Source organism: Bombus huntii, chromosome 4 (assembly GCF_024542735.1).
Source record: "Bombus huntii isolate Logan2020A chromosome 4, iyBomHunt1.1, whole genome shotgun sequence".
In the NCBI taxonomy this organism is placed as follows: Eukaryota; Metazoa; Arthropoda; class Insecta; order Hymenoptera; family Apidae; genus Bombus; species Bombus huntii.
The window spans coordinates 16270679-16290770 of NC_066241.1; the positions used below are offsets into that span (position 1 = coordinate 16270679).

The 20092-nt window shown below is 30.9% G+C and overlaps 3 protein-coding genes and 1 long non-coding RNA gene across 12 annotated transcripts in view; 2 read left to right on the forward strand and 2 right to left on the reverse strand.

Annotated features, from left to right (window-relative positions):
• Nucleotides 1–175: 175 nt before the first annotated feature.
• Nucleotides 176–1853, reverse strand: LOC126865339 (small ubiquitin-related modifier-like). Its single transcript, XM_050617785.1, has 5 exons — nt 1716–1853; nt 1529–1597; nt 1366–1443; nt 927–998; nt 176–701 (listed from the first exon to the last, which is right to left on the reverse strand). The coding sequence occupies exons 1-5, from the start codon at nt 1728–1730 to the stop codon at nt 639–641; spliced, it is 297 nt and encodes a 98-aa protein (XP_050473742.1). The 5' UTR covers nt 1731–1853; the 3' UTR covers nt 176–638.
• A 711-nt stretch (nt 1854–2564) lies between these two features.
• LOC126865334 (protein RER1) lies at nt 2565–10788 on the forward strand. Of its 6 annotated transcripts, XR_007689489.1 has the most exons (8): nt 2566–2733; nt 3681–3760; nt 3913–4017; nt 4084–4180; nt 4353–4570; nt 4654–4727; nt 7567–7851; nt 10396–10788. XR_007689489.1 is itself a non-coding variant. In XM_050617774.1 (7 exons), exons 2-7 carry the CDS (start codon nt 3686–3688, stop codon nt 6443–6445), a joined length of 642 nt encoding a protein of 213 aa, XP_050473731.1. In that variant the 5' UTR covers nt 2565–2733; nt 3681–3685; the 3' UTR covers nt 6446–6631. The 6 variants fall into 6 exon arrangements, 3 of the variants coding, with proteins under 3 accessions (XP_050473731.1, XP_050473734.1, XP_050473733.1); XM_050617774.1 differs by lacking the exons at nt 7567–7851; nt 10396–10788 and adding an exon at nt 6373–6631 and having other exon boundaries at nt 2565–2733; XR_007689490.1 differs by lacking the exon at nt 10396–10788 and having other exon boundaries at nt 4654–5121; nt 7567–7894.
• LOC126865321 (diuretic hormone receptor-like) overlaps nt 8135–20092 on the reverse strand; it is a 76993-nt gene continuing 65035 nt past the window's right edge. For 2 of the 3 annotated variants that reach the window (XM_050617758.1, XM_050617756.1), the window contains 8 exons: nt 17623–17716; nt 14279–14372; nt 14018–14098; nt 13260–13336; nt 11619–11738; nt 11126–11311; nt 9381–9535; nt 8135–9152 (listed from right to left, as the gene is read on the reverse strand). In XM_050617758.1, coding sequence (XP_050473715.1) covers nt 9008–9152; nt 9381–9535; nt 11126–11311; nt 11619–11738; nt 13260–13336; nt 14018–14098; nt 14279–14372; nt 17623–17716 — 952 coding nt within the window. In that variant the 3' untranslated portion in view covers nt 8135–9007. The remainder of the gene's footprint in view (nt 9153–9380; nt 9536–11125; nt 11312–11618; nt 11739–13259; nt 13337–14017; nt 14099–14278; nt 14373–17622; nt 17717–20092) is intronic. The other variant, XM_050617757.1, reaches the window with a different exon arrangement.
• Nucleotides 13343–17607, forward strand: LOC126865346 (uncharacterized). Of its 2 annotated transcripts, XR_007689504.1 has the most exons (4): nt 13343–13732; nt 13806–13969; nt 14922–15061; nt 15334–17607. It is a non-coding gene; the product is annotated as an uncharacterized LOC126865346 (long non-coding RNA). The 2 variants fall into 2 exon arrangements; XR_007689503.1 differs by having other exon boundaries at nt 14922–17607.

Consider the following 20092-nt stretch of genomic DNA (forward strand, 5'->3'; position numbering starts at 1 on the left):
CATAAAATGAAATCTAAAATAAGAAGTTCTTCAGAAACATCCACATTACTTACATTGAATTAATTTCTTCATAATTTATCCATGAAAAGTAATTTTTTGCATACCAGTAATGCATATCTTTTGAAGTAGAAAATACCTTTGTTAATATTAAAATTACATAGAAAAGGCAAAGGGAAAATATTACAATTATCTCTTTTATTATAGACGTACCTTAAACGCAACAATTTTGTTTAAATCATATTCATATTATGTAATATTTACCGTACTTCAATAATGAAATTAAAACTTTCGGAAACTCCCGCGATCTAAATCTATAAATTTGGAAATCCATAGAATGCAAATATGTTGCCAAATGTTATTAATAGACAAAACTCACTGTATTTAAGGCATGATTCTTTTTCAGTTGTTTCTTTTTTTTTTGTTTTTGCTGGATGAACATATACATTGTATGAAACTGACTGTTGATGGTCCTTAAACTTGCCACGTTACAGGAATGTAGAACTGCACATCAAAATGTTACGTAAAAAACCAAATTACATGTTTCTTTAACATACATATATATATATACTGATAAACTTGTCCATTTCTTTACGATAGTCACTTTCACTTTAAAAGATATTGAAACTGAATAAATTTCTTCAGTAGCGACCACCTGTTTGCTCTTGGTATACTTCAATAACATCATCATTCTCCATTTCCAACTAAAAAACAATATTAGTATCATATTATCATTGTACAAAATGGAATTATATTAGTTATAAATGTAATAATAAAATTAATCTAAAAAAAAGATAAATTGTGATAAAATTTTATTCAATTTTAAATCATTTATTTTAAAGGCGTAATGGTAATGTAAGGTAAAGGTGTAATGAATTCCTACTTCTACAATAGTTAATTAAAAATTTTAAGCTTATATAGAAATTTACCTGCTTTGGTGTTTCGTCGTCATTAATTCTTTTACCATCAAATAAAAACCTGAGTGATGTCATAGGAACACCCTAAATAAAACATAAATATGTTTTAAAATACACAAAGATAATATTACTTTAGGTACTTTCGCAATAAGAGATAAAATTATCACTTTTTTCTATTTTTGGAAGATTAAAAATACTTCCGTAAATTACATTTATAAATATAGGATATATATAGAAATTCATTCAAAACTAAAAAGTCTTCTAGTCGTAATGATGATATAAAGTTTTCATGAACTTTTTAACTTATACTTTTACTGTACACGATTTCAGTTAGTTATCACATGTCATGTAAAAAATAAAATAAGAAAATTTTTGCGCTATCTTTTTTAATAAATTATTTTTTGAAATGCATGACATTTAGAAACACGCTTATTTTAAAAAGTGGACTAACCACACGATCGCTGTACGATTTCTTTAATTTACCCATTTGAGTGGTCATCTTTACCCTAAAGTGAATTTCATTGCTGTCCTAAAAAAAAGAAATTATGAAACCTGTCATTAAACGTTATGGAACTAAGACGTGAATATAAAAGAATAAGACGGCAACTTCTTACATTTCCAACAACTTTAAGCTTGATGTATTCGGAATTCGCGTCGCCTGGGCCGGCTTCAGGTTTTTGCTCCTAATACGCAAGGTTAGACCGATTAGATTCAAAATATGATTGAACATTCAAATGTTATGTTACATCTATACCACGAAATGTAGGTCAATAAATTGCTCTTTAAAATCGGGAAGCTCACCTGATTATCAGACATGGTATTTATTTAAATATAATAGTTCTTGACCACGCGCCAGAACAGTAACCAAACACAAGCACGCAATATGGCGCCGCACTTTTGTCAGTTTCACAGTCTTCTATTCTAAAAATGAAAATTTTAACGTTGTGTAGTTATTTTCGTTCCAAAAGACATCAGCTTCTGACAGTTCCGCTTAAACATCATCTTTCAAAAGTTAATCATTGTTTATATATATCTATATATACTTATATATGTATATATGTATATGAACGCTAGATAAACATTCATCTTTATCAGAATAACAAAATATTATTGTGATAAGACATTCATCAGATAAAATATGACTCTCCTTTCCTCTTCTTATGCTTAACAAGTATATATGTATATATATGTATAAATATATATATATATACTATGGATTACTTCTATGTTAATCAGTTAATTATATTTGTCTTGTTATGCTTTATGAACACATTAAAAATTTGTACGTAAACTTATATTTGCATCGAAAAAATAGTATTTTTCTAAAATTATGTATTATATTCAATAATGTATATCTACAATTATAAAGAATATAAAAATGTCTAAAATTAGAAAAAAGTCATGCCAAACGATTTCGATTTCTTAAATATCTAGTTTTTAACGTTTTTATTATATGTATGTCATTAAGATTATATATTTGCACTTGTTAAAGTTCTTATTGGTTATATAATTATTTTGATAATAAAATAATCAAATAAATATTTAGAAGTAATAGCGAATTACTTAATGAAAAAATCACCTCGGTATATGTTACCAATCACAAATTAATGTAAATCATATAATTCGTTACATAAGAATCAGATTTAATGGTCATATACACTTGGGATACAATACTACCAGGAGATAAGTTGAAACACCTTGCAAATTTTATAGTACGTCTAATCATAGTATGCCATTAATGTTTTGACGTGTTATTTTTTTAACCGAATAAACAGCGAATTAGTCGCGAAAATTGGCTGAAAACATATAAATACTTTAGGTAAATGTTATTCATTTCCGATTTACCTGCGATTTATAATTGAACTCAAGATAATTGTAAAATGAGGAGGTTATGTGCATATCGTTTAGTTTATTTCGTACTTTTCGGAATTTGTGAAAATAGTATTAATTTCTTAAACATGAATGTTTGCACTTTCTTCCCAAAATATATTGATATAGTTAATGAATAGAGGTCTGAAATTTCATGCAAATTTTAAGTTATCGTTTGATATAAGGTTCGATCAAACTATTACTGAGGAAGTCTTAAATTCTAGCAACCTTGAATTCGTTTTTATAATTGATGTTAATAATTTGATATATTAGCAATGTTCTTAAACTATCAAATTGCATTTGTACATGCGAATTATTATTTATTCGAATGTTCAACAAGTATTTTTCACTTTGATTGGATTTCTTATCTAATTGGATCTGTAACATTTGCCGGAGTTCATTTCAAGACATATTGTATATTTTTTGTTTAGATTTATTTGCAAAAATATATTTAGTAATATAAAAAAGTAATGTATTCATAATGACGATAAAATATTTAATTAGATTTATTAATACAAGCGGAACTTATTATATATATATATAAAATAAGTTCTGCTTTATATATATATATTAATGTCTTTTTCTAATAACTTTTCTATTTACTTTTGTTCTTTACTTTTAAGTTTATGATTTCAGTAAAGTATTTAATATTTAATTCTTTATAGTTATATTTGGTTCTTATCTGATTTTCCAATTTCATTATTTATTTACATATTTAAGGGGTTAAGAATATCTTCGTATAATGTAATATTTTATTTGTGAAACTATAGTATTTATGTAATAAATAGGAAATGTTGCTATAAGTATGTAGTTTAGTTGAAGATGTTTTAATAGGAATATTGCAATGTACATATGAATTTATAATCATGATTAAAATAAAAATTTTATTGTAAAAAGGTAAAATGATGCAAGATGAGCATCTGGGTGGTCCTCCAAGACGAAATGTTTTTAGTCAAGCAATAGGAAGAATATCACAGGTACTTAGTTATACTTCTTGAAGCTCTATTTTTTGAAATATTTTGTCTTATTGTTAATTGTAGTTCCTAATTGTGCTAATGTGTTAAATATGTATTTAAAATATAATATATATGTATATATGTATTGTTAAATACATGTATTTTTATTACAGTTATATCAAAGATATTTGGACCTTTGGACTCCTCACGTAGTGTTAAGATGGACAGTGGCTTTTTTTCTAGTATTTGTTTTTTCTTTACGTATACTTTTATCAGAGGTAAGTTAAAGCTTAAAATATATTCTCTTCTCGTTATAAATTTAAATATATTCTCATACTTTTTAGGGATGGTACATTGTTACATATGCACTAGCAATTTATCACCTAAATTTATTCATAGCATTCCTTACTCCTAAAATTGATCCTGGAATGGATTTTGATGGTAAGCGCATATAAATTTATGAAAATTACTAGTTATTAATATGAAATGAAATTAAATAGAAATTATGATGGTAGATTTTTATTTAGTAAATTATACTTCCATGTAACTTTAGTACTTAAACAAATTTCACTTCCATTTCTACAACACACTTTTAACAGAATTTTCTTGATAGATGGTGAAGGACCAGAATTACCTACAAGATCTAACGAAGAGTTTAGACCATTTATTAGAAGGTTACCTGAATTTAAATTCTGGTATTCTGTGATGAAATCTACAATTATTGCTATGATATGTACTATGTTTGATTGTTTCAATGTACCAGTATTTTGGCCCATACTTGTCATGTACTTCATAACACTATTTTGCATTACTATGAAACGTCAAATAAAGGTAATATAATATTAAATATATTGATGAAGTTGAGTAAAAAATATTTAAAAATATAAAATAATGAATTTGAAATTGATTTGCAGCATATGATCAAATACAGATATTTGCCGTTCACTTATGGAAAACCAAGTTACCAGAATCACGAGGATACTTCGAGGTTAATACCTTCAAAGTGAATTGGTGTGAAGTATGTTTGTTGATGGAGGTGCATAAGTGTGTAGATTTCTATTTTCCCAGTACCATGTGAAAAAAAATTTTTGGATTTGAAAGCAGTCAGATTCTTTTATCAATGACATTACATATAAATAAAATCATTGCCTTCTACAAGAAAAGGTTTAATCCATAAAAGGTGTAACACTAAAAGTATAATGTTATATGGTATATAAACTGAATTGTCGTAATATATTTGTATCATAAAACTTGTACAAAGTATTGTTAGGTCTTACATAAAGTGGTCACAATAACAATGTGAACATTACATCAGTTGTTAATGTAATATTAAATTAACATTGGATGTGAAGGAAAACAAAGATAATTCATATATATATTAGGTTTGTAATCTAAACAATAGTACCATTTTCTTTTTAGTACATTGTGCTTTTTCGTTATGACATTCCATATAGGAGATTACATTTCTTCTCTTAGTTTTTAACATTTTTAAATTTTATTCAAAATTTATCTTGTTGATTCTGTTGTGTAAGATTCAGTTGTGTTTTTGTTGTTAAAAATTGTAATTGCAAACTAGTCTCCTTTTCAGTAACAATAACAATACGCATTTTAACTATCTAGCTTGATAAATTTGTTCTCCACTGAAAAGAAAGTCGAAATCCTTTCGACTGCTTATGGTATATATTTGTAGTTCGTGATAGACGGCATCTAATCATTTTTATCGAATGAATTTATTATCGTAAACAATTTAGTCCAATTTACCGTAACATAAGACATGTTGTCTTAATAGAACTGCGTTCTTACATCGATAGGCATATATTAAATGGTAGTTTAAAACGACAACACATTGAATAACATATACCATTCATGACTCTTCTCTAATTTGTCTCTATACAAATTTGTGTATATGAAGTTATTTAATAAACATACACGGATCGCCTGATTCATAGTAAAATAAATGTTAAGTGATAGCGTTATTTAGGGGGTGATTCCTTAAGGTCCAAAGATCATGTATCTGTTACGTTATTTTATCTGATGTTTTACATTGTACCATTTTTACAAATGAAACGAAATTATAGTACATTTATTTACTAAAAATTATCGAATATTTTACAAATTTTATACAAGTTTTAAATTATATTATAATATACACATATATTGCTCAGAAAATTTTTAAATTATATATCGCTTCATGGTTATTAAATGTGTTTGATATTATTCAATATATTTTCATTTTCCTATCATTTTTAGCCTGTTTAATATTAATAGTTTTGGACTGATTAACTTATGTTAAACTTTAATCTGTACAAAATATAAGTTCATTTGATTATATTTCAACGCAAAAATAAAGTTTTACGACATATCAGGTACCATTTCTTCGGTCTTTCACCTCATAGCTACTTAAAAATAATTATCTTCTTGGATCTTTGGACAAAATTTGAACCCCGAGTAACGTATTCTCCTGTTACTATTGGGCATAATATTACTTTATTTTTCTTTTATGCACACATACACACACACATATATATATGTGTATATATATATATATATATATATTGCTCCGAAGATAATCGAAACGAATTGTTTCTAATACAGTGCCGATCATTGTAATGTTCTTGAAACTTTTTTTATAGATACAAGCACACGCATCACGTACGATATTGTGTAACATGTTTTATAAATCTTGATACACGTAAAATACGATAGTCGGTCATTTGATATCACTAAATAACGTGAAATGGAAAAGTTTGCGATATGTACACGGACTTGGGAATATAGTGATGCCCGACGTTTTACGGAAGTGATTGTTAATAAGTATTTACAATATATTTTCGATACTCAATAAAGCTTTCATGCTTGCAATGGAGTCAAAATAAATAATGTTTTCATTAACAGTTTGTTATAATAATAAATACTTTTTCTCTCTTATTAAAATATTGATACAAATACTTTACTTACTTACAAATACTTTTTTTATTTATATTTCAAAACAAAAATGATATTTAACAAGGACGATCATAAATTTGTAATAGCAACACGATGAAGCTAAAAGATATATTTTCCTTAAACGTATTATTTATTATTGTTTTAATTAATTTTTTATAATTTTTAAATGTCAATTATGGACAAACGTAAATACCTAACGGTGTAGTAGGCAAGTTTTTGTGTTGAAATAGTTTTTTGTGCGGATATGTATAATATGTTTTCGCATGCAAGGTAACTTAACGGAGTTCATTTACGATTAAAAAATTCTGCCCTTTTTCTTTTCCAAATAATTAAATTCGCACCAGAGATATCAACACATACAGCGATGCTAATGCACGTTTCTGACAATAGAGCTATTTTTAACGATTCTTTTATCTTTTTTTTTAATCGCAATCGAAACTGGGTAGAATAGCAGAAAATTTTAATAATAGTACAAAGCAGTTTTCCACTTTTTAACTATAAGCACACATATACGTATATAATAAATATAAAAATATAATAAAACACTTTTAATCTATTTATTAATTTATAACATCTATATATTATTATATATTTAGTACATTTATTATTAAACAATAAAATACATTTAAGAAGAAAGTAAAACATATATATGTATATTAACGGTATTTCATTTCTAGAACTATCACCCAGTTTGAATTGCTAATTTCTCTTCCGGAATTTCTTTGTCCTTTTACGCTGCAAACTTTGATTTCAAATTCTCAATTCAGAAAATCGAAATTTTTACGTTTGACGATAATAGAACGACGAAAAAAATCGATAATATACCATAGAAAAAAGGGAGAATAAAAAAAAGAATTCTCACGGATTTTTCTTTTTTACAGGAGTCCACTTGTGGAAGTTTGATGATGGGTGTCGTAGAATTTAAACAGGGAAATTGATTTCCCTCTGATTTGAACGCGTTCGTGTTTCTCTTGAGCTGAACAGACGTGAAACGAAGTAATGAGATTAAAAAAATAATACTAACAAGAAAAAAAAGAAAAGGAGAATAAAAAAGAACAGAAGGGAAAATGGAGTGAAGCGAATGTGGAGGAGGAGAAAGTGGCGAGGCACGAATGGAACGTGTGAATGGGCAAGAATGTGAGGCTACCCTTTTCCCAACGAAAATGGTAATTCAAAATAAAAGCATCGATGCATTGTTGTATATCCTCAGATCTTTTTTAATTTCTTCAACCATTCCTTACGACAAATCAATACGATATATTGTTCCCTTGAAAATGACGCTGTTGTGGAGCACTAAAGATCTGAGAAATATTCTTGTGGATTTGTTCGTTTTTCTGTGTTTTAAAACAAATTTTACGATTGACGGGAGAGAGAAATCTAATATTTTTATTTTAGAGATATATCCAGCGTTGTTTTTGTTTGTTTGTGCTTTAACAAAACTAGCAGGAGTTTAAGAGTCCTCAGGAGACTTGTTATTTCACAAGAGAAAGATTTTATATTTTATACATTAAATAGTTTGACGCATATATCAAGTACATTTTAGGAAAATATCAATTGTAAAGTTAATTTAATTACCGGTAATTTTATGAATATCTTGGAAATGAGATGGTTGATTGCGAAATTGAAAATGAAACTAAAAACAAAACTAAAAAGATCGAATGTCGTCACTTTTTCCAAAGCATCGTTTTATTTCATTTGTTTCCGCGTATATTACGTGTATATTTTGGCAATGAAAGAAAGAAATCGTATCAAAAAAAGGAAATTTAATCATCCATTCACAATCAATTTCTATTATATTACAATGCAATTAATTTATACAAATACTATATTGAAAAAATGCTAATTCCAGAATAATAAAAATTAGTTTTATTTTGAAAATGAAAAAAGGTGAAAACATATTAAAAAGTATAAATCATAATATATAAATATGTTTAACTTTTTAATTTCCATTATTTTACGAACAATTCTGTGACAAAGTATATATTTCGATATGTTGCCCCCTTGACTACTTCCCTCTCGTTTCCAACATTTGTAAAATTCATAACAATCAATTTATTTTCTTATACATATTCTTGTTCAAAATATTTCACACTGGCAAACGTAAACCTCCTTCAAATAATAAATAACAATTCTCCATCTTCCCAAATAATTATTTCTTCCTTTGACGATCAGATGAAAAGAAAATGACACTTACAAGCAAAGAAAGAATATTGGTATCTCTTAGACCTTGATTTGCTTAAGAATATTTTTTCAAAAGAAGAATGTTTAACAGATTCTTCGATAATGGTTCTAATCGGTCCATTGGCGAGATCAGAATCGTTCCTATTCGTTCAGATCCTCCGAGATAGCCTTTTTCGATTTATCTAGGAATGTGGTCGTCGAGTTTAATCCTATTACTGTTGTTGTGGTCGTCTCGCTTACGGATGAATCCCTTTTTCTGTATGGGTTTGACGGTGGGCAGTACAATCTGTAAATTTTCACCATTAACGACTTCGAAAAGCGATTAACCATTCTAAATCGTCCCCATTTAAGCGTTTTAATTTTCTACAGTTCTTCTAAATTAATCATTAGATGCGCAACAATCACGTGAACGCAGTTTGCATAGGAAGTTTCGCTGATTTCTTCGAACGAAATATTGAGTGACGAAAGAACTTAAAAAAAAGTTAAATAATTAAGCAATAAGGGAATAGAATACCTTATACTCTCTGTTCTCGAACGGGGAGACCAATTGTTATAATACCTTCTTTCTGTGTCCAGATCGCGAGCTGTTGCCCATCGTTCGATATGGTGTTTCACTGTGTTTTGAACCTCGGTGTTTAGAAAACAGTAAAATAACGCGACGAACAGGCCCTGAAAATATCAAGTACTCGTTAAAGTATACTATGTGCATTAAGATGATTTTTAATCTTTGACGTCGAAGCTTTTCTTTATCTTATCGTGTAATTTGCCAGAGAACTGTTTCTCCATCCTTTTAAGAATTTAATTTATCTTTTCCTAATCTATTCTCTGAAATTCGTAATACATCCAAACTTTCTTTATTCCTTCTCTCCCACTCTCCCACTCTCCCACTCTTCCTCTCTCTTTCCAAGATAAGGAAACTAAGGATGCATAGTTTCTTTCGAAGTATTTTATCCATTTAAGCTTTGAACTTTGACGTTGAAAAGTCAATAAAGTAACTTTATTAAAAAAGAAACTTTGCAGAAGATTCTAATGCGTGCGATTACTTTATCGGTAGCTTGAACATGCGTTTATCAAATTACGGGTTCCTACGTATTCTGTTTTATATGAAAGTTCTGTGAATGCCAGATTCTTTTAAATATGCTTGGATCGACGTGGCTTTGAAGCTTGCCATCTCAAGATAAAATAAAATAACCAAAGTAACAAGATTTATGGAAGAATATAAACTTTGTAACTTTACCGCGTATTTTGTAAGGGACTCGTATAGTTTTTTATGGATCAAATCTACGGAGAATAGAAAATTCTTTTGGATAAATACTTTCCAAATATTTGTTAATACGGTGTGTAGGAAAACGTTTTGAATAAATATTGTCTTAATGTTTTGATGCGAAAATTTCATTTTCGTTTGAAAACTTCCTTTCCCAAATTTTTATTCAGGAAATTTCTAACTATCTGTGGAGTGTTCTGTTTCTTGCATTACTCTACGTTACTTTATAACAACACTTTACGACATATGTTTCTTATCGTTGCAGACAGAAGTCCTGGCACTAGAAAAGTGAGAATAAAATCATCTCCAGGAGGAAGAGATAATAAGAAGTGAGAGATTAAAATTTCTCGTGTCTGAAGTTGTGAATACCGACGAACCAACAAATTGATTTTTCTAATTCGAATAATTTCGCTTTCAAAAACTCAATAGCGTTTCCTCGATTATAAATTTTGTCAAAGAGGAAGAAAATTACCGCTTCTTGATCGAATATATGGATTAATTAATAGAGGGTTACTCGAGGTTTGGTAATGTATAAACGAGTGCAAAATCTGTGACATATAATTTTTAAATAATATTACATTCGAATACGTATAAATATATACGTATAAATTAACATAGATTTTAATCTTTTCATTGCGTAATAAATTTTAAGAATAAATTGTATCGTGTTATAATATTCTACGATGGGTTTGACAAAGGATAAAACTGTCCTGGAATTTTTTATTTATAATTCTATAATTAAGTTATGTTCTATCGAAAATACGCAAGTGTTTGCATACATTTACACGTTAGTGTACAAAGAAACGTTCAAATAGACGAGATACGAGATAAAGGGAATAAAGGGAAAGCAACGGTTACAGAGAGTCCAAGGAAAGAAATGCATCCATGTTTCATCAAAAGGAAAAGTAACGCGCTACAGATGAGACCCTTTTCGAGATTTTATACAGTGAGGCAAGCTAGTTCTTGTAACGAGATATATCTTTCAGTTGCATTACCTGTGAAGAAAGGAACGCGGCTCGAGTGTAAGAGAATGCATTAGCAACCTGACCCTCCGTTGGTCCCGTCAGTACCAGCACGTAAGTTACTCCAAGGAGAGGTATCAACACGAGTAACGCTTTACTCGCCTTTCGATACTGCTGGGTTTCTGCGTTCGTCGCTGACCAGAGCTTTGTTATCAGCACCTGCAACGAAGAATCGTTGTAACGATGATTAGACAGAGGAAAGTTTAGATGGAGAATAAAATAAAATAAAATAAAATAAGTAGAATTGTACTTCTGAAAGATGGCGATGATTGATAGAGATAAAATTTAATGGGTATCATATTTTGTAAAATAATGTGTTTAACTATAAGTAACATTCGCTTACGCTTTTACCATAAAATCTAATTGTTTCACTGACAGGGCTTCGTTGCTGACGATCGTGTTGTTGATGTTACCTCAGATGTTAAAAAAAGAGAAAAAAATCGGCCGTTTAAGTATATGTACTCACCCACATTATCATGAAAAGAAACATCACGTTGATGCATAACACCAAAATAGCGGGGGCTTGGTAGAACCAGTCGTAAGCATGTGACACCATCCAGGGACAGTGCTTGCCCAATGCAACTTCCTGTGAACATTGTTGGCTACAGTGCTACTGGAAACTAAGCCAATTCTCGGTTAACTTTATTAGCAAATGTCGCGTCGTTCAGTTTCTTTCCCTCATGGTTTCTTTCAGCTCGTTGACTTTATCTATTTACTATGTAAGATGTCGGGAAAGTTTTGCTGTACACCGAGAGAAGCAGATACAGATGCATGAGTCTTTTTCCTAGGAATTAAACGCTCAATTTTAAACCGCTGGGGAGCGAATAACGACTCGGAGCATTGGACATTGCGTAATATAAGTTACTTAATTATAGACATGTTGGATTGTTGGAAACTTCTCTTGGAACACGTAAAATAACTAAAAAAAAAAAAAAAAAAAAAGGAAGAAAGGTCTATGTAATATTTTATCTTCGATTGAAGAATTAAAACTGAACCGTGGGAACACGGTTTCAACAAAGGTGAAAAGTCCTTAATTAAATGCGTTTGCTGACGTACATCCCTTGAGAATATCTTTCCCTCTTCCTGTTACATCGTATCGACTACTCTTCTTTGTCCTTATTTTTCGTCCATATCGCGTACCTCGCCGGTATGTTAACGCGGATCGTATCTTGAAACCTACATTACGATATTTCTCGATATTATCGGCATTCATAGCAGGAAATTAGGGTATCGTCGAAAGTTTGAGGATCTTGGTGTCAGGTATTCTCCCTGATCATATAATACAATAAGTCGCAAAAATATTCATATTGTCAATTGTCGTCCTCGATAGATAAGAATTGTAAAATATATAGTGTAAGAATAACATGAATCTTTCACAGTCGGCAATAAGGGTGATATGAATACTTATGTGAGTCATTATAGTACGTAGTATGAGGCGCGAAGCACGCATTATGTATATTTCTTACATCTTACGGTTTTAAAATACCCGTAGAGGACTTGTGTAGAGGAGGTTGATCGTGACATTTATATGACGAGATTGCTCGTTGTTGAAACCGTCATGTGTATTTTAAAATAGTTAATAAATAAGTACAGATAATGTTCGCAAAGACGTTCGTACTAACGGATTCGCTGAGACAGTGTATAAGTCGCAAAGTAAGATCGCTGATAACTCGTTGATAACTGACAGACACTCGGTAGATACTGCTTCGCGCGACTAACTGATAACTGATAAATAACTGAAATCCTTACGATCAACTATCCTCTACACAAGTCCTCTACATTGGTGACCCCGACGAGATTTGAACACGACTAAACAATTCAACCATACAATCATACTCTACAAGTCTCCGAATACCCGTATTAATTAATTTAATTTCGTAAGATTTCACCTTTTGTGAAACGCGATGGAACTCTGTGAAGAACGATTGCTTCGACCACTCCAGGTACAAAAATATTCAGATGAGAAAAAGTTAATAAATAAGTTGATAATAAAATAATAATTCCGACGTATAATAACGCAATAGATATTTCAATTCGTTCTTTTCCACTTATCTAGTCTTTTTAGACCTTTTGTTAATATTCGAAGTTTATGTAAATTTTCTCGTACCTGATTTGGTTGGATCATGATACTTTGATCCAACGATTTGGCGATAGCCCACATGGTGATGAAGAGGACTGGTATTCCTGGAATTATAATACGGCATACTTAAAAACACAATAGTTTTTTGCTAGAAAAATTTGTTCACAGACTAAGATTATTGTAATCGATAACAATAAAAAATTATATAGAAAATTTCAGACTGTGTGAAGTAAGATAAATTTTAGAGAGCAAAGATAAACAAATTTTTTTTCCAAATTTCGCATAGTCGGATTGTACGCATGCTTCGGTGACTAAATCGTTCTTTTTCTGCAACGGGGATACGTTGCGAATTCAAAGCAATCGATATTGACTTTTAGTTCATCGAGTCGAAGCATAAAATCCTGATTATTAAGATTCTCTGCGCTTCGAATATGGATTTCACGGAAAGTCACAGTATGAACGAATATGTATCTTCCGCTGAGCGAGAAAAGAAATATTAGGTTGGTATATTTGGAATACCGAATTTTAAAATCAAACTTTCCTTATACGCAGTTTCTCTTTTATTTATTTCAGCGCCGAGCGTGGTCATTCGTTAAAACGTAGCTGTTCTCAAAATACATAATACCAGAGTAATAAAAATTATCAATTCCAGACATTAAATTTATGTTCCCGGTAAAATTTGCTCTACAAAGAATACAAAGTTTGCACGGTGTTTCTTCGTTGATCCGAGTTACCGAGTGAGTAGCAGTGCTTCGAAGAATAAAAATGATGTCGTGAAACTTTACCCCATCCTATAACAAGACACAGCTTCAACTTGATATTATCGCCTGTGAAAGTCTTGACGACCAATAGGAACAGATACAGGCCTGAAATAAAAATACATAATTTACATATAATTTGTGTAATTTACAATCATTGATACGAATAACAGATTATTTAAATAATTTCAAGGTCACGAATAAAATTATTCGATACGAAAAATAATAAGAAGGAGTGTCGCGATTCGAAATCCGAAATTGTAATATCGACAGACCGAATCAGATTACCTTCTACGAACATCCAAAAGTAATTAGTCAATTGGAAATAATTCAGCAGAGACAGGAAAACGATACAGGTTGGCACGTCCGGTTGCATGGACACCTGGAATAATTGTTCAATCTAAAAATTAAGCTGAACGATGATCCAACGCTCTCGTACAACTCGACGAGATGTTCCATTTTGCATTTATGCAAAAAGAAAAGAGTAAAAAGAGAAAAATTATCTATGGCATGCGTGTGCAAATTTTATCATCCGTAATGAAAAATTGTATTTCTATACGCGTATAAGCACCTACATAAAACATTTTAATTTACATATAAATGTAGTATCGTATCTAGGGTAAACATTTTATCTTTCTTAATGGAACGTCGTGTTTCTGTCCGACCTGTTATATTTTAATCCAGTATAATTGAATGTGTATACATTTTTCAATTTTTTTAAAACGGGAAACCAATTAAAATCATATACCTATCGTATCGAGGTACCATATTAAACATTTGAGATATCATCCTAAAAAATGAATTTTTATATTTTCTCAATTTCTTTCGTTTCTATAAATGAAAGACAAACTGTAGAGCATATTATTTTAATCTACGAATTTCTGTGATTTATAATTGAATAAAATTCTGAGTATTATTATCTCATTTTTAGTTGCAGTAGTTGCAGATGAACTGAAATAGTCCCGTATATGGAGCGCATTATCTTCATTTATAATGGTGTCTATATTGGGGAATAAGTATGAGTTAAACAAAATGGAAACGAGGAAGAGAAAAAGAGTCGAAAGAGGTCGAGTAAGTCATTAGAATTTCTTAGTGGTAAATCAATAATAGGAAAGCGTTGGTTTCGGAGTGTGTAGTATATATTAGATAAATTTTATAATAATTCATTTTTCTAATTCTATTATATTCTATTTCTTTCTATTTGTCTATTTATTTCTCTATTTCTGTTATATTTTTTCGAAATTTGCAGCGATAGAAAAACACAATATATCGGAGATGATCTAATTATATAATAACAATAAAACACTTGTATGATTTTACAAACAGTAAAATTTCTTTTACAGTTGATACAATATTTCTTAATGAAAAAATCAACTGGAAGTATTTTCTACCACAAAACCCTTATCACCTTTAACCGAAACATTTATTTTTTTCTCGTTACACGCATTCCTCCTATGTGACGGCCACATACAGAGGGAAAAATGGTAGAAGAATTGGTAATTAAAAGCAGCCCAGTGAATTGAATTTTACGCGAGGCCAATTTCACCGTAACCATTTCATCGTTCGTATTGGCCTTTTAATTATCGAAAAACCAAACGCGCATCGACTATTCCGCAGGCGTAATTAATTTTCCTTTCTATCGGTTCGTTAGCGCGTTACCAGAGGTTTTGCGACCGATGAGCAAACACATTTCCGGTTCCTCGTCGGTGAAGCAAAACGCTATTCGACTAATTTAGCGACGCGATACCTTGTCCGTGCCTGAAACAGTTTAGCTGTTTCTCCTGGCATAATATTTTAAGTTTCTTTTAGCACGATGATTCTGCATTGGAGATAAAGCAAAAAAAATTTAGTTTTATTCGGGTGTACGAGAACAGATTTTCATTGAAATTGTAACTACAAAGACAGCATATAAAAAAGCATCGGAATGTTCTCGAAGTATACGAAAAAGATTCTCGTTAAAATTTCTGTACTAAATATTGCAATAATAATAATTGTAACGTGTTAAAATGTGGTTAAATTTGACTATAAAATCTTTGAAGAATTGCGATTGTATCAGATTTTATTGTAAAATCTTATGCAATTTGTATTTGTGGAAAGTTTGCGATCAAATCTCACACGAAGAATTCTTTCGTGGAAGTTTCATTCAAGAAGTTTGAAACGAATCTTCGCTCCAAGTTCAGCGTATGGAGTGTAAAATTGAAAGTTTCCTCTTTTGATAATGTCGCTATGACAAGTATAAGAAATGTTTGCTTCGAATTCCGTGTAACGATTGGAAAAGTTGATGGAAGAAGAAATTGTGAGGGTAAAAATATTAAGCAAATCCTTGGAATCTTTCCTTAGAATTTCTTCTCTCTCAGTCATACAAAAACTTAGGAACCACGTCAAAGTATGCAACTTTTTTCGCGTGATAACTTGTGAACAGGAAAATACTTAAACTTAAAAATTGGTATCGTTCACCTTCATTGGGAAAATGGTTTCAATCGACATAAATCAAAATAAATTTAGGTTGAAAAAGCTGGACGAATTTACTCTTCTTCTTTCTAAATTTCATGGAAAAATTTAATATACGAGGTTTTCTTCCAAAGAAATATTCTAATTTTACATTTCTGCAACAAGTGACGGCATTCTAGTTCTCGTCATTTTGTAGGTCAGGTTTTGTAGATAGTTTTTATCCGAAAGTAATAAGCCTTTCCATTTCTTTTCTACGTCTGTTCTCGAGAACAAAAGGATTCTGTGATAAAAAAGAAAGTGGAGCTCAAAGAACAATTATTTCGAGCAAATATAATCTTCCGTTTTATAAAGGCAAAGTGTTAACGATAAGAATGCTAAATTTCATTTCTCCCATGAATTAAAGGATGTAGGTGGCTATCTGATTACGTCAATTGGTTTTTTCATTTAATACTTTATCGTTCAACCGCACTATGTGTATTGTTTCTACTTAGTATACACATACGTTTATACAGAATAATAGTAGTATAACTACGTTTGTACAGAGCGGAGCGGTAATTGTAGCGTATCGAACAGGCAGTGGTTTTACATGAAACAATAACAGAAAAGTTTGATATAATATTTTTTCACACGAGGTTTCGCTTTCGAGAAAATCGGCTTTAGAGGTTTGACAACTATATTTTAATTTTGCTAATTCCGAACTGAACAAGAGTAAATAATCGACAGGGGTTTAAACTACATTGGGAAATAAATAAAAAATGTAGAATATCATCTTTTCAGAAGGTGCTACATTTTCGAGAAAAAGAAATTTGGAAATATATCATGCACGTGTATCAGACCAGTTCGTAATTAAACACATTTAAATCTTATTTTCTTGAAAATGGAGCTTTAAACGAACAAATATTTTCACAGGTACAATAACCTTCCGTTTATTGTTTACTCATACCTAACCGATACTTAGGCAAGTTAAAGTATACTCGACAAATTTCCAAGTTGGATTTTCCCAGAAGCGAAGCGCCGTATGAAAAGTTTTATTCTATATTTTCGATTATCTTTTCACGTAGCATTGCTTCCTGCTCGATTGTATTACGATTACCGCAGCATCCTGTATACATTTAATAAATAAAATTAATTACTCAATAGTTAAAGAGTTTCAGAGGATATTGTGTTTTTCGTGAAAATACCTGCATCACGTTGTTTAGAATCCACATCAGGTCTGCAAGGATGTAGGTAAACATCAAGTTCGTGTGTATGTTGTTTCTGATGCATCTGAGTTCCCTGAAACAGAGTTAACGATTTATCAAGTAATTTTTGCGGTCTTTTGCTACATTGCTCGTACTGCTCAATATTCTTTAGAACGAATGATGAAGTTTTCGAAAAATTATAGGTATATGTGGATTAAATAATTAGTTAAGAAAAGTTTCGATTCATCTTATTTTTGTTTTTGTAAAAAGATAAATGGACAAAATAACGTATAACAAAGACGAATGAATACAAGTAAAAATATCGTCCATAATTATGATTAGACGCACTTTGTAACTAGTTTCGTAGAAACTAACAAACCTGTACATGAATCACCGTGACTCTTTGCGGACACAGTTCGAAGTTAAGCAGTCTGTGATTCTGTATTAAACAAAATTACTGCAGCAAACTAGGTTCTAACTGACCCGACGTAAACGAAACGATGCGTCTGTCTTAATAACGAAGACATATTTGTTCCAACAAACAAGTAATAATTTATAGCGAGCTTTTTACAAACAGACTTGATAGTTACGTATATGTAATATAACATTTGTATATATATATAAAAATGTATTTTTGTATATATATAACATTTAAATGTAAAAAACATTTTATTATACTATGCAGGGTGAGTCGGAAATTGTAGTACAACGGGACACGACATGCTTGTACGTGAAAAAATTAGTCGAAAGTGGATAACATTTTTTCACGTAGAATCATCTCTTGTCTGGTTATACTTCCGCACCACTCTGTACAGATATAACGATGACCAACACCATAATCCAATATAGAATTTTAATAACAGTATTACACGCGTAGAGAAGTCACTTGCCGCTGGTGACAGCAAGTTTGTTAGCTTGTTATTAATTTGTTAGTTGCAGTGGCACTAAACGGAAGTTTACATTGCGTTGATGGCTTCAGCCAGCGGATAACTTTGAAAATTTGTTTGAGTTTCGTCGTTTCGGTTGGATCGTTTCTCTCTTGCAATTCGCAGCATACGCTGGGACATTGTACAGTGCACTTTTGAAGGCCAGCAACGTATGGCCCGCGTGCGATGCGATTTACTTCCATGCGACGTATAATAATTCTTGAATTAGATAGATATGTGACGCTCGTGGATCGCGCTGTTTCGCAAGCAACGTTTCACCGGCACAATATTATGGAAATAAAGGTGAGACGATGATTGTACATTGAATTTCCGGTGAATATCAGGTCGGTGAGTTTTAAGGTAGTTCGACCTCAGTTTTATCACTGGCAAACAAGAGGTAAAGCGGCGCGATGTGCAGTCGCTGAATAATTTCAGTAGAACAACGCCGAATTAGTCAGACGTCGCCAAATACACCTGGGACAGCCTAGTCGTTTAGATCATAGTCCCTATTAAATTTCATTCCTCTGAAGTTTGAACTTGATTAGTTAGTTAATAACGTTTATTAAATTTCGTTTCATTATTAATTATAGTCAACTGTATTCGTTCGAGATACTGAATGAATGAAGTGCGTTTTATAATTACAAAACAACTTTCAATCTTTATAGGTTGCTTTATATCTTTTTGTAGAAAGTTAATTAAAATACTGATAAAAAAATACGGACGTAAAATTATAATACCAAATGTTAACCCTTAACTTACTCTTCCAACCTACATTTTCGAAAGAAATAATTCGAAACATGCACGTTCTTGTTCCAGAACAATACAGTGGCGATGTTATAAAATAATCGGATAAAATCGGTCAGGATTAACATTTACGTGTACGAAGGGATAAATTTGGTTCCATACGTTCGAATTGATTGAATTTATTAAATCGCATCGGTAGCCTTTAGGCTAATGGCCGATACACAATTTCACGTCGAACCTCTCTTCCCCGATTAAGTTTCATTCCAGCGCATGATTTAAAGCAAATTGTTCCGTGCTATGCTTTTAACAGCAGCCATTGCCTTTCAACCGCCACGAGAGTGCTTCGATGCGGTCGGTCGCAAAAACGCGATTAATTATTAAGCGAATATACGATACATACGCGACAATGATTGATACGAAAATAAGGAAATACAGCCGTATCGAATACTTGAAACAAAATCCGCTCGTGGTGATCTGATAAAAATCTCTGATGTCATCATGTGTTTGTTTCGTTTCCTTTTCTTATCGTTCGATCGATACAAAAGTCAGTCATCGGTCTGGATCAGAATCATTATTAATGTTTTCGCAATCCTTTCTCTTAATGACTAAATATAAAGATAATACTAAAGGTGGTCTTATTAAATATCGATATATCGCTAATATAATAAATAAGTTATTGTTCGAATATTATTATTTATAAAGCACACGCTATGGATAATAAACGATATTTCAGTGTTATTTTACTTATAAAGCGGAAGTGGATACGGTGCAGCTACTTCTTCATTCCGTGCAATAACTCC

Bases quoted from the DNA above. Each gene is read 5' to 3' on its own strand.
- LOC126865339 (XM_050617785.1), bottom strand. The intron at 1,444-1,528 runs GTAAGAAGTTGC...TCTTTTTTTTAG, and splicing joins AGCTTAAAGTTGTTGGAAAT to GACAGCAATGAAATTCACTT. The intron at 999-1,365 runs GTTAGTCCACTT...TGTTTTATTTAG, and splicing joins AATCGTACAGCGATCGTGTG to GGTGTTCCTATGACATCACT.
- LOC126865334 (XM_050617774.1), top strand. From the start codon at position 3,686: ATGATGCAAGATGAGCATCTGGGTGGTCCTCCAAGACGAAATGTTTTT. The intron at 4,018-4,083 runs GTAAGTTAAAGC...CATACTTTTTAG, and splicing joins TACGTATACTTTTATCAGAG to GGATGGTACATTGTTACATA. The intron at 4,571-4,653 runs GTAATATAATAT...ATTGATTTGCAG, and splicing joins CTATGAAACGTCAAATAAAG to CATATGATCAAATACAGATA.